The sequence below is a fragment of the Daphnia pulex genome, chromosome 5, assembly GCF_021134715.1.
Source record: "Daphnia pulex isolate KAP4 chromosome 5, ASM2113471v1".
In the NCBI taxonomy this organism is placed as follows: domain Eukaryota; kingdom Metazoa; phylum Arthropoda; class Branchiopoda; order Diplostraca; family Daphniidae; genus Daphnia; species Daphnia pulex.
Window position 1 is genome coordinate 3,097,359 of NC_060021.1, and position 13,602 is coordinate 3,110,960.

General features: G+C 39.7%; 2 protein-coding genes across 8 annotated transcripts; one reads left to right on the forward strand and one right to left on the reverse strand.

Annotated features, from left to right (window-relative positions):
- Positions 1-627: 627 nt before the first annotated feature.
- LOC124193944 (protein strawberry notch homolog 1-like) lies at positions 628-2,190 on the forward strand. Its single transcript, XM_046587918.1, has 5 exons — positions 628-666; positions 868-1,465; positions 1,531-1,905; positions 1,966-2,072; positions 2,146-2,190. Exons 1-5 carry the CDS (start codon positions 628-630, stop codon positions 2,188-2,190), a joined length of 1,164 nt encoding a protein of 387 aa, XP_046443874.1.
- A 1,577-nt stretch (positions 2,191-3,767) lies between these two features.
- Positions 3,768-10,818, reverse strand: LOC124193758. Of its 7 annotated transcripts, none has more exons than XR_006874452.1 (12): positions 10,599-10,818; positions 10,407-10,529; positions 9,337-9,440; positions 9,190-9,274; positions 8,576-8,987; positions 8,381-8,509; positions 8,193-8,299; positions 7,846-7,878; positions 6,804-7,753; positions 4,335-4,753; positions 4,136-4,262; positions 3,768-4,065 (listed from the first exon to the last, which is right to left on the reverse strand). XR_006874452.1 is itself a non-coding variant. In XM_046587721.1 (3 exons), the coding sequence occupies exons 1-3, from the start codon at positions 4,409-4,411 to the stop codon at positions 3,907-3,909; spliced, it is 363 nt and encodes a 120-aa protein (XP_046443677.1). In that variant the 5' UTR covers positions 4,412-6,225; the 3' UTR covers positions 3,768-3,906. The 7 variants fall into 7 exon arrangements, 1 of the variants encoding a protein (XP_046443677.1); XR_006874451.1 differs by having other exon boundaries at positions 7,834-7,878; XR_006874449.1 differs by having other exon boundaries at positions 7,846-7,882.
- Between the last annotated feature and the right edge of the window lie 2,784 nt (positions 10,819-13,602).

Genomic DNA, 13,602 nt, shown 5'->3' on the forward strand with positions numbered 1-13,602 from the left:
ATGTAGACACTTGTGTTGTCGAGTTCATCATCAAATGAGTAAACGTTTTGATCTATTCAGTCTGTCAGTCAACACTCGACAGGCTAACAGCCAAACAGTGTCAAACACAATGAGTGTGTGAGTTCATAACGAATTTTACATTCAGATTATGCAAGGAAGGCATTTCAAGCAAAGTCGATATGGCAAAGTTTACTTTAAAATAACACAATGTTGAGTCACAGCAAGTGATACATAAATTAAGTTGTCGCACTCAGAATTTTGTTTCTGCTGGTATTTTGTGGATGATTAAAGCATTTTGAAGTAAAGTGTTTAAACTATAAAATGTGATGCATTGTATTTCACTTATTCACTGTAACAAATCGTATTTTTCTCAGGGAAAAGAAGAGACTGAATTAGTATCGGGGGTCTACACTTTTAGTCTAAACCAAATAGAGAAGCAGACCAGAAAAGAAAAAAAGTCAGCTAGCAGCAACACTGGAGACTGGTGGAACCTTACGAGGTCTTTTAAGAAGAATTTTTATGCCAGAAATCTCAGAATGTTTGATTCAAGAAGAGATCGAGCTCGAAATAAGGAAATAAAGAAGTAACCAGGACAAGCAAATTTATCTTGACTTCAAGCCTGAAACCATGAACAAACAAGAGATTGCTAGACGAATTATGATGAAAGTAGAAATCCTAGAGGGAAAAAATGGAGTGTCCGGCAATTTGCACATAAGAAATCACCCAGTTCCGCCCAGTTCATGTTTTGGAGATTCCGTCACTTGCCACTGTTACAGTTTTTGGTACAAGCCAGCTTTACCTTAAGAAACAATCGACAGAGGAGCCTTTTTTGTTTTTCAGTTGGAATCTGTTATCCATGCCTGTCAGAGGCATACCGAAAGACTGCCGGATGGATCTCGAGCTGGATTTCTTCTCGGAGACGGAGCCAGAGTGGGCAAAGGTCGAATTGCTGCCGCAATTATCTTCGAGAACTTTTTACGAGGCCGTAAAAACTCTATCTGGCTCTCAGTGTCGAACGAACACAAATACGATGCCAAGTGGGATTTACGTGATATCGGCACCGACCAAATTGCCTTCCACCATTTGTACACCTCTAAACGCTCCCTCGTCTCTGCTGGAGATGTTTTCGGTTCAGTAAAAGAAGGTGTCGTATTCTCTACTTTCTTCAATCTGACCGAGTTCTCGTATTTCCGTAAGAAATACCAATCGAGCCTTGACGAGTGGTTTGATTGGTGTGGGCAAGATTTTAATGGCGTCATCATTGTCGACGAATGTCATCAAACTAAGAAACAATTTTGCAACAACGTGAGGACTGGAACAAACATTGAATGTGCAGTTTTGAAACTACAGGCCAGATTACAAAATGCAAGGATCGTCTACATGTGTGCAACTGGCATTTCAGAACCCATCAATATGGGATACATGACCCGCGTTGGATTATGGGGCCAAGGAACTGCGTTCCATGGTAATCGAAAATGTTTTCTTTATATATTTTAATGCATTTTTAATATGATCTTATTGTTTGCACAGAATTTGACCATTTCGTGGAAGCCTTTGAGGATATGGGTTGCATGGAATTGGTGGGCATGGAGAAGCAACGCGGAATGTACTTGGCACGTCAACTTTCTTTTGAAGACGTCGTTTTCGACATATTTGAAGTTGACGTGGATCAGAATCTCGTCAAAATTTACGACCAATCTGTTGCACTGTGGGAGGAATTCTTAAAATCTTCACATCGATCTTTCACAGAAGCCGAAAATCGCCAAACCATTGATCGAAATGCTCATCGAACATTTTGGTTACACTTTTGGGCTGCACACTCTGATTTCTTCAAGTACCTTTGCATTTCAGCCAAGATAAGGGACGCCGCCTTAATGGCTCAACAAGCCGGAAAGGATGGGAAGTGTGTGGTGATAATCGTGATAATGACGATAATTGCTCTTTTTTAATTCCTTTAAAATTCAGCGTGGTCAAGTTATTTCAATTTAGAAGCTCAGAATGTTTTGCTGGAATATCGCGTGGATTTTGCTGAGTTTTTCCGGAATTTGCGGAAGTATGGAATGGGGAAGAAGGTATTGATACCCGTAATTTAATTTTCCTTTTCACAGATGTTGCACACGTACCACCCTGTTCTTTTGTTTACAGCCAATGGAATGTCTTTCGTCAGCCCGAATGATGCGCTTGAAATAATGTATGTAATCTGTAATGTATTCATTTCAAATCTACTAAATGAGTATGGTAACAAGTGTTCTGAAAGTTTATGATTCTTTTGTTCTTCTTCTTCGCCAAGTAGACGGGAGCTCCAGTACCGACGCGTTCTGCGTGCGATCGTTCGCGGGGAATTCAATGGATACAACCGGTGTTGGCGTTATAGGGTTATATAGTAAAGCGATAAATCATTAGTTTTTTTGTGCAGTTCGTCTGACCATATAGAGAACTATAGTCAAAAATTTTTATTCCCCAACATGATTGGCTCATCATCTTCTCATCTACAACAGAACAGTTACCAAAACCCACTTTAATTGCTTGAAGCTCTTTTGAAACCCTTTACAATATAAAAATAAAATTTCAATTTGGTCTAAACTTCGTTTCAGGTGCCACGCACCACTTCCTTTAAAGATTTCTTATCCGCAATCTAAATACTTCTGTTTATTTATGGTATTATGGAGAATTTTTATTTTGAAGTTCAGATGTATTTTAAAACACGGCTTCAACATTAGCTCTAATTAGGATTGAGCAATATTCGATTTTCCTTTTCAAAAATGTTCAGTGACAATCACTTGACCACAAAATTTGTTTAGATTGACGAGGATTGACGAGGATACGTCTCCAAGTCTTATACGTCGTTATTATTATGTCTTATAAGTCTTTCGGTTAACAGGACTACGGCTAGCCACTACGTTGGAATAAGCGTTTCGTCGTGAGAATCTGTCCAGCCCCCGATCGCGATGGTTGTCTTCAAACTCGGGTACTGTTTCTTGAGATCGACGATTGTTGCATAAAACTAATTAGCTCATAGGCCTAAGACAACAGCATGATCAAATTCTACGATATTATAAGTGTTCCCATCCAATATTGCAAAAGCGTAGACCATTTCGGTGTGTAGTGTGGCATTTATGTCGTCTACTGCATACTTGCCATCGCCTTAATTTAACAAGGAAAAAAATTGATAAGATAATTAAAATGACGCCATAATAATTTTTTGAAGCTTAGTTACCTGGACGATGGTAGGCCCAGTTTGGGAAATAGCAAATAAGGCGGGATCCAGCTTTCATGACTATGTCAGAAATAGTTGTCATCAGAATGTTTTTCTCGTTTTTTTCCACCACCCCATCACTTGTTGTGAAAATCCCCGGCCTACTAATATCCACAACCATTGCTCCACCCAGTTGATGATGTTTGAAGACGTATTGGCTCTTTGAGAGTCATATGTTGACCACTTTGAACTTTCCGTCCCCTGCGTAAAATGCACTTGTCCGTTATTGTTAGTTTTTTCCTGGAGCGCAATGTAATTTTACCTCTTGATTTTTGTCGACGCAGCCCTGGCAGGAATAAAGGTCGTTCAGAATGCTGTGCAGGACTGGAAGGATTTTCTAAGTCCCGACGACGGGGTAGTGACGTGGTTGCCGGGACTTGGACGAATAAAGACGGATGAATAAGACAAGGCCTTGGAGTGGATCACATCGGCCATGTGACAAATCAGCCACAGCCAAAGAGATGCTCAACGATCATGGAAGTCAATCTTTAATTGTTCTGGGAATGATGTAGTAGGGATCTTCCTCGCCATCCGATCCCTGCGGGGAATTATGGCAGGATTTTGGATTTCAGCAGATTGTAGGACGCGTTAACAAAGCCGATGAATGTGTAGGAAACGGTGGCAAAGAGGACGAAGCCAAAAGTGCAGCATCAGAGTTTCTCGACTGATCGGCAGGCGATGCAAAATTGGCGTTGATAATTGCAGACGACAGCTGCATTTGTTGACGGAGGATACTGAGGGCAGCAATTCAGTTTCAGCTGAATGCTGCTGAGACTTTGGAATGCAAATAAAATCAAGTTCAGCAATAACTGCAATGAAAATAAAAACATTATATTATTGGAAACGCTTTCAAAAGTGTAAAGAAGTGTTAAAACTCACTGCTACGAGGCAGCGGAAGACGCACTGGACGCGGAAGTATTGCGGCAGTGAGCCGTATCCTCGGGAGACAATAACGGGATGTGCAAGCATATCTTCTATAGCGCGCCATAACTTAGCAGCTGAACATCTGTTTTGGATTGCAGTATTGGAAAAAAACGAACACATTTATACGGAAATTAATGACACATGAAACTATTACCTTGCCATACACCAGGAGCCAATAAATACGGACAAAATGTAGATCCAGTAATTGAGAAATTCGATCAAATAGTGCATACCGTAATGGATTTGACAGTTTGCTATTTTCCACGTCGGCAAACGACCTGGTTAAAATGGAAGATAAAAGGTACCCAAGTAAACGAAATCCACCACCCTACCAATCTTAGCAGTTTTAATGGAGAAAACGACCATTAGTGGCTGATATTCGTAAAAAATTGACATCTTAGCATAAGAAAAGCGTAAAAATTTGTACTAAAATTGTTTCCAAGTCACTAGTCTCGTATTAACCGATGCTTGGTTTAGCGGCCCGAGCCACCTTGGACATCTTGATCTCTGCGATCCTTCTTGCGGAGTGCAACCAGGTTTTCTGCTCATGCTCATATTAAAGACTTGAATCGCCTATTAAAATCGAAAAGCATTTCATAACTCGAGTACAGGTATTTTTCAATGAATTATTGAGGTGAGAAAAGTAAGGATGTAGTCGATTGGCAAACAAAAAGGAGGATCCTCGACACATCAGTCAACATCATGTGTGATATTTAGAAGAAAGCACTTCAAATTGCACCGAAAAATTTTCAATCAATTAATCAACTAGACGAGAAAATTTTACACGACCAGTTCACGTTTAGCACTTTATTATGTCCTGTAGAAAGCCGTGTTATACGCCGGCATGTCATAGAGAGACGTGACGGAGAAAACTAATTGAGATTGCAGTTTTGCATGAAGAATTAGTTTCGACCCGTTTGCGGGAGTCGGTAAAATTTTTCCACTGCTGAGTAAGTCAATGAAACAAACTGAAATCCTATTCTACATTCTTATTTGGCTCTTGACAAATCAAATGCCCTGAATAACTAAAAAACTAATCAGAAAAACTTGTCACAACAAATGCAAATACGAATGTCAACAAATCTGCTTTTAAATGTGTGGGCGTTGCCAAATAAATTAAAAATTGTTGATTTCGTCGTTCAAATTTTGGTCTTGCGCTTTTTCACAGCGGTCGAGAACGCCGATTTAATTCGATTAATTAAAATACGAAAAGAAATGTCGCCCTTTAACAACGCAACCAATAATATTTTTTCCCCTGTCTAATAGCATCGTTTCCATGGACAAAAATATAAAACAGATAATTTGGAACGATTAAATTTATCTCCGTGCAAATATGACTATGTGAGAAATTTTGTTTCGTCATTGAATTCTATCGCGCTGTACCGGAGCCTAACAATGTAAAAATACAGTGGGATTTTTTAAAACTTCTGTGTGGTAACTGAATATGATATATCTGACTGACTGACTGCAGAGAAGATGGGCTTCAAAAGGTTAATGCTGCCATAAGCAATTTTAAATCAAATTTAAACGTCAAACTCTCTCCAACTTTCGTTTCCGTCTACAAACAAAAATAAAGTTCGGAATGGAAATAAATTGGAAACATGATTAAAATGCAAATACCTGCAAGGTGGCGAGTGTGAATACAAACAGGGAAATAAAATCATCGCGTTATTTTATAGATTTGATTTGTTGATTGATCACACGTGTTACTTGATGACCGAAAGCGTACTATTGGTCACTCACGCAAACGGTTGCTCCACACATATACGTACACCAGTTTTGCAAATAATTACCGGAGACTGCACGATATGCATACGCGTTTGGAAATTATTAAGACCATCCATAATCGCCACTTGCAGCATCCGTCTAACTAAATCTAGTAAATAATAAAGCAATAAAAACGACTGAAAGTAATTTCCAATTTAATTGTTAATTTCACGGAAAGGAGATCAGCAAGAGTGTAAAAAAGTTATGCAGCCAGCTAAAGATGAAAATGACGGCATATTATTCCTAAAATGAAAAATGTTTGGCGTTAAACCACCGCTCGTGTTGCGAGCAGCGTTGCGATCAACTGATGCTAGAGTCCTCGCAAGACGAATATGTTCTTGTACGACCAACAGCAGGTCAAAACGTGGAAGAGAAAAATTTCATCCAACGATGATAGCCATTTTTCAGCGAGACAGTTTTGGGGATCAACATTTTCTCGCTATTTCTGAAGATGTTTGATAAAAAGATTGTCAGAAATTTACCACGGACAAAGGATTGAGTGAAATTAAAACTCCACAGCGAAAAGAATGCTACACTAAACACTCGACAATTTCAAAACAAATAACCGTATAATAAAGAATACAGCGGCTTGTTTTGAGTAACACAGCCTCGATCAAATTATCAACCCTATAAAATATTTGTGACAGAATTTTTCCGGAGAAAGTACCGCCAAAGCTTCCTTAACGGAAAGCAAAGCAATATGGGGCTGGGGCCGCTGAATAACCTGTTTGAGGCGTTACATAGAGATCAATATAAAAATAGGCTATTGATTTTTTTTGTTTTTTTTGTGGGAGAGAGATCCTGAATGCTCAAAACCACACTGTCCACAGCCATCACCGAGGTCCTATTAATTTACCTTTTCGTATTAATTTTTCTCCTATTTGGTAGTTTGTTTCCGGGCGGGTTAAAGCACTGGTGATTGAAGGCTCCTAAAAACGAACAAAGATGGCGTTAGAGAATTGCGTGAAGTGTGACTTTTCGCAGTTGTATAAAGGAATAAAATCTTAAAGAAAACTAAACTACACTATAGTCTATAGGATTAAATGCACAATTGTTTACTGTCGTTGTGTAAAGACCAATAACATGGCTACAAAGGGGGGGGATAAGGGGAATTAATAAGTGTCCAAGCGTTAGATCCCGGGAAACGATCTCATTATATTTGTGTGTGAATTTACCCAAATTCACTTTTGATCAAACCGAGTCCTTCCCGTTCAAAGAAAAAAAGGTGATTATAAGAGAGAAGTTGCTGTGGGTGGGAGACATCGATCGGTTTCCCCCCATCTATCACGAGTTTGATCTCGATAAATTTGGAAAAAAAGGAGAGAAAACTAAACAAAAAAATATAAACTTCTAGCGGCTGTTTGCCTATTTTCCCAGACTAATGGCTGAAACAATATTCGATCCATCTCCCGCTGTCCATACATTCACAGGTAGATTTTGAAATTGATTTCAAAGACTTTGAATATGCATTTTCCCACTACAACACATTAAAATTATTTTCTACTTGATCTTATTCGTCGTAATTTGTGTAAAAAGACGTCACTTATCGTTTCGAATCCAAATGCGCGAGGGATGAATGTTCAAAATCCCCGTCATTTTACCCCCTAATTATTTGAGGAAATATGCGGCTGAAATTCAACATAAATTCCGATGATTCCAAATATGTTAGGCATTTACCCATCAGATCGACGAGCGCTTTCGACACCCATAACCGAAAGATACAGCTGCATGCTGCACGATTAATCTCCAACGCCGATAACCGATAACCCGACACGCAGCAGTAGCATGTTTCGATGCACCTGCAAGCTACGTAAAGTGAGAGCAAACATTTAGCATTTTAACCGTCGTAATTAATGAAAAATTTAAACGATGAAACAAATTATTACCGAGATTATTACCATAAACGAAGTATTTAAGCCACCCATCGCTGTCTACCTGTTTGAATAAGATTGGCGTTGAAAAAAGAATTAGTATTATTCATTTAAAATGTAAACAGCCTTCATCATACACACAATTCAAATTTAATTTTCTCAATCAAAAATTAAGTAAAAAAGAAAATAAGCAAACAATTAAAAGGTCAAGTTTATCATGCGAATGGCTGGTGTTTTGTATTTATCTCGGAACACGTCTTCAACAGTATTCGTACATTTTTTTGCACACTGAACAAAAACATTTCCTCCTTTTTTAGTGTCAAGATATTTTTTTCAGAAAACATGCAAACAAACAACCAAGCAAACAACTTAACCTTTTGGTCCTTAACACTTTGCATCTTCCTTTACTTTTCTCAGTTCATCTCGGCTGTCTGATCCGTCGGCACCTTCATCCTCGGCCAGAAGGTTTGCAAACTTGTTGCTACTCTCAAACACATAGAAGAATAAATTTGTCAGATTAACACACATACAAACAGTTTAAAGACACAATGAGAAAACTTACGGGCGCTTTGGGCTCTTCCAATCTTCGAACTTCATTCACGCTGGATGCAGAAGAAGTAGACGCCGAGCGGCGTCTGTCTCCGCTGTGATCGTCACGACTGCGCGTCCTTCAGTCTAAACGAATAGAAACCTACAATCAAGACAAAAAAGTCAGTCAACGAAGAATAAATAAATAACAACTCATTTGTTACTAGACCTTTCATTGCTGGGCCCAGTTCCACGCGAGGCGGAAGCGCGGTAAATTCCAGCTCCACCACCACAAGACAATCCATTCTCTTTGCGTATTGCGTGAATTATCGCCTCGAGGTGGACGATAGTCGCCATCTCTAGCGGGAGAAGGTCCTCAGTAATTGCGATCTCCGTCATGACCATTGGTTCAACCAGTGGGTCGAGGAGGACGATAATAATTTCCTCCACCGCTGCTTCCCTCAGCCTCCGGCTAGCGGACGGTATTCGTTAGGATCGGCGGTCGACCTGTGCGGCGGCCGATATTCTTCATCTTTAGGCGCCTGTCGCGAATCGCCAGAGTAGCCAGTACCATCACGTGCTGGGCGCCAAAGATCTTGATTGTCATTGCGATAGTTTCGTCGATCGTCCGTCTTCTCTCCCTATGAAATTTTCAGAATATATAAAAAACTTAATTCTATCAAAAATTGTTTGAGCATTAACGACCCCGACAGTCTTTTAATTCAACTAGTATGAGTGTCTGTCCCTGAACTCTTTAATGTTAAGCACAATGCAAAGGGGATTCATGAAAGCCGATTAATAAGTAGGTGCTTATTTCAAAACTAAGAGCAAAGGAAATCTCACCTTGTTAGAACGCCCGCGCCCTCCACTGGGATGTTCAGAAGAACGGCCACCACTGTCATGGGGATTATCCCGTTGATTTCTATCACTGAAATAAATAACCAACAAATCAAGTCTCGAGCTATCAAAAGAAACAATTGAACTGGTTACTCTTGGTGATGAGTTTCACGTCCACGAAGAGGCGGTTTCCGCTCCTCCAAAATTTTCGAAACATCGTGTTTCCTATGAACGGAAAAGATGGCCGTCTTTCATCCCTTGATTGGGAAGAGACAGCAAAGGTTTGTTAGAAAATGTTGCGATATTCATAAACAACAGTAAGGGAAAGATTATTTTTTTGATCCGACTATTTTCTTTTGTCGGCTTCTATTACTCCCACCTACTCGTCTGTTTGCTCTTAGTGCCGACCTTGTCCTTGTTTTTTTCTTTTGTCGGTGGGGGGCTTGATAGGCTTGGTGTAAAAAGGTGAGAAAAAGGGTGAAAGTGGGTGACATGCTGTGGGCTAAATTCTCTTGAACCCACCCACCCCAACTGTCAACATACAATCACCCAACAGATCGTAATCAAGCCCAACAGGCCTATGTGTCAAGTTATGACAGTTTTAGCCGTTCGATTTACTTATTAACGACACAATCGTCATACATCTATACCGAATCATAATAATAATTAGTCTAAAAAGATAACGAGTAGTTCTAAACCGCATACACAAGGTTTATTGTTGTGACAGTTAGTGTGAAACTCCAAAATTTTCTAAGTCCATACCACTAGTGATACATTGCTAGTGTGATATACTTGAAAGTTTATAGTGAAAGATAGCTCAGTCAATAGCGTACTGAGCTAGTAACAGTTAAACAATTGGGTCCTAGATTCAAACCTCGCTCATAGTGATAAAAAGTAAAACAGTTGACAAGTAAATTTTTTGATTGCAGTCACCTAACCGAGGGTGGTAGTGGGTGGTGGGAACGAATATTAGGCGAGGGAGGTGGGTGATGAGGTAGAAAGAAAGAGTTAGGTTACTATAATTGGTACTCGCGCCCCTTTTTTCGATACAATGAGCTAAGGTTTAGCAAACATTTTTGTTTCGAAGAAATTTGAAAACATGCGATTTCTCAGAGGCGGTGGCAAACGACTCTTGTTTAGATATTTCTAAACAACTTTTATTTTAAGCATGCAAATTACGATAAGCATCCAGTTTTTTAAGCACCCATTTTTATTTCAAGTACCTTGTCACTTTTAAGCATTCTTCGCCGTGTGAATTGTTGGCCACTTTACGCCGCTGTGGGGACTCTCTTCCATTGGGAAATTTCGGGGTTTCAGAGATAACTTTGGTCTTTCCTTGGTTGGTTCTAACAATCAAAATGAAATATCTTGTCAACAAACCATTCACAATATAAAAGGAGAACATATCAACTTACCTCCAGCGTTTCGGCGTTCACTTCGCTGCGTTCCGTCACGGTTGAACGACGAGGTACCGTCTCGCTTACGTCCATGTGACGAGCCGCCATCTCGGTCTCGACCAACCCGAGCTTGGAGGACCGTCCCAGCCGCCGCCGAACGAACTAGGAAGACCGTCTCTCCTCGAACCACATGAATGTCTCTCGGATGAAAGAGCTGAGCTGGGTGGCGATCCCTTGTATTTAACGAAGCCGAGTACCGTTCGCCAGTAGGTTCTGATGTCAAACGGAATATTGAAAGGCTTTGCTTTGTAATCAAATTTGTTTAATCAAATTTACCTCGTTCCGTCCTGTTTCCTCCTCTTTCACCACCCCCGAATCCACCACCACCACCACGATCCTGGCCTGGAGATACCTCCCTTGGTGCATTACGCCAATCGGAACGAGTATGATCTTCCATTTCATCATCATTGCGAGAAGGACGGCTTCGACCTCACCCCATACCGCAAGCGCCCTGTTTGATCACCATCTGCGCCCTTGGCAATGTTCACTTGGAAATCTGCAGTTCTTAATCATCTGCAAAACAAGGGACATAGGGAAATAAAAACACCAAAAGGTCATATAGAAAAATTAGAAACATTACCAATTCGTTCATCAATTCACCAATCCACCAACGCCGAGTTGTCGCCCCCTCATAAGCGCGTGATTTCTCTGTTAAACAGAGAAAAAGGCGCGTGGGGTGGAAATGGTTGGGAAGAAAGGGACTAGAACGGGCAATAAAATAAAATCTGTTTTCAATTAAGAATTGACTAGATTAAATATTACGCAAAAAATATGAAAATGTAGACTTCTGTTAAGCTTGCGAAGTTCTTCATTTTAGAGTTTTCCGCGTCTTCCTAGCTCTACCCGTTCTTTAGTTATTCCCCTTCAAAGTACCCTAATTTGCATGGGGCACTATAGAGTGTTCCCAAACTTAGGGATCCATTTTAAACCTACCCTCCCCTTGATAGGAAAAATCTGAAAAAATCAGTTTATTGCTACCTATAATGGCTACGGCCAAACAAAAATTCATTGCGATCCGACGAAAATTGGATTTTTCGAATCGCCGAGAAAAAAGCCAAACTCCATAACGTTCTCTCTCGCGCGCGCGCGCGTTCCCAAACTTTAGGTAGGTACTGTATGTCAGCCATGTAAATTTTTTTCCGGAAAAATTTGAATCAGAATTTCAAAATAACTATTGATTACCTAATGTTCCTTTACCTAAAATTTAATTTTATAGAGATATTTCAATTTGGTTTACGGAAAATTTTAAATAGGTCAAAACACCGGTGCTATCTAGGAACCAAAGCTCTTGGAAGCAGATGCCTATTCGTGCATACCTAGAGAAAGAGACACCACTCTCTTATCTCTAAAACTTTTACATAGCTGCCTAACTCTCTTTTACCTTGTTGCGAATATTCTTAAGAGCTTAGGGTGCTTGGCTGATAGATGGCACCGGTGTTTTGTCCTTTTACCCCTACTACTGAAAGTAAAATTGTTTTGCTATCCCGTTCCGGTTTGAGAGGTTCCCGTAGGAACATAATAAAGCAAAGGGTAAAATGAAATGCAAAATTAATTACACGAATCTAATACGGTATGGTGAATCAGGAGGGGGGCCGCCCGTCGCACTTTTTAAAGCTTAAGTTACAGAAAAATGTATTATTAGCAATATGGAATTAGAAAATATTTAACATAAATCTTTGTTTTGGTTTTGTTTCTAAATAAGATTTGAGAAAAAAAAACCACCAGTCTTTGTTGCGCTGTATTAGTCTATTAGATAATTAAGATGTTATTCTTTGCTTTCCTTGTGGGTCTAGTAAAGAAAAGAAGAGAGCTGAATCTCTCTTCACTTATAGATGGACGGAAAGAGATTTAAAAATCTAGAAGAAGAAAGAGAAAGAGGCAAGCGGTCGATCTCCTATCTCTATACATTCTAATTCTTTCGTGCGCGTAGTTCAAACCGTTTTCCATTTCCTAGGCGCGCAGTTCAAAATGCCAAAACGGCATCTTTTGGTGAACGTTGAAATCAAACGCCATCTATTGGCGAAATTCGAACTAAAATCCTCCCGTATGCCAAAAAACCTATACAGAACCCCTACGGGAAAAATATCTGATTGATTAATTTATTTCACTAAAATAAGTTATAATGAGCGAAAAAACTGCATTTATCGATGTTTTCCATTAATTATTTCATGAAAATACCCCGCCCGACTAGCTTTAACACGGCGAGAAAGGCGAAGAGTCCCTTCCTTTAGTTATAGTAGTCCATGGTGATTCGTTAGGCAATTACAGTAACTACCTAAAGTTTCCGCACAGCTGAGAGAAGCTTATGGGAAAACGGTTTTTTTTGAAAATTCACAAAAAATCAAGTTTTCGTCGGACGAAAAGATTTTTGGATAGAAGGTTCTTTGACTTAAGGTTTATAACATTTTTCATTCACGGGAAGGTCCCTTTTAAATTGGGAGTACAGTCAAGAGGGTCAGTAGTAAATGTTACTACTTGGGCTTTATGGGACGGAAAATAGAGCTAGGAAGGTTCATTAGGGCTTAAAAAAAAGAGCATCGTTAGCTCTATAACCTCATCTATAATTTTGACCTCCTTGCTATTTGAGAAATCACTTTAACTTCGATGTGAAAATGAAAAGTTTCATTTCTCAGTTATTTTCCCTTTGTTCCCCCTCCCTTAGTTGCCAGTTTTCCAAAAACCAAGTCTTAAAAAAAGGTCCTAGAGATAGCCTGTCTTTTTTCTCCCCCTGTCCCTAACATTTAAAATCTTGGTATTTGGAAAAACCGGCAGCTAGGGAAGGGGGAGTCATCCAGGTGAGTCATTCCACCCAGATTCGACCGATTTTTCCACGACCAAACAGTAATATTCTGAATATTTTACAGGGTATAGTAGATTACATTAGAAGTCATTTCCCAATTTTTCAGATTTTTTCCGATGACTGGAATTGAATTACAAGGGTTCAAATTTCCAGTTTTTTTTA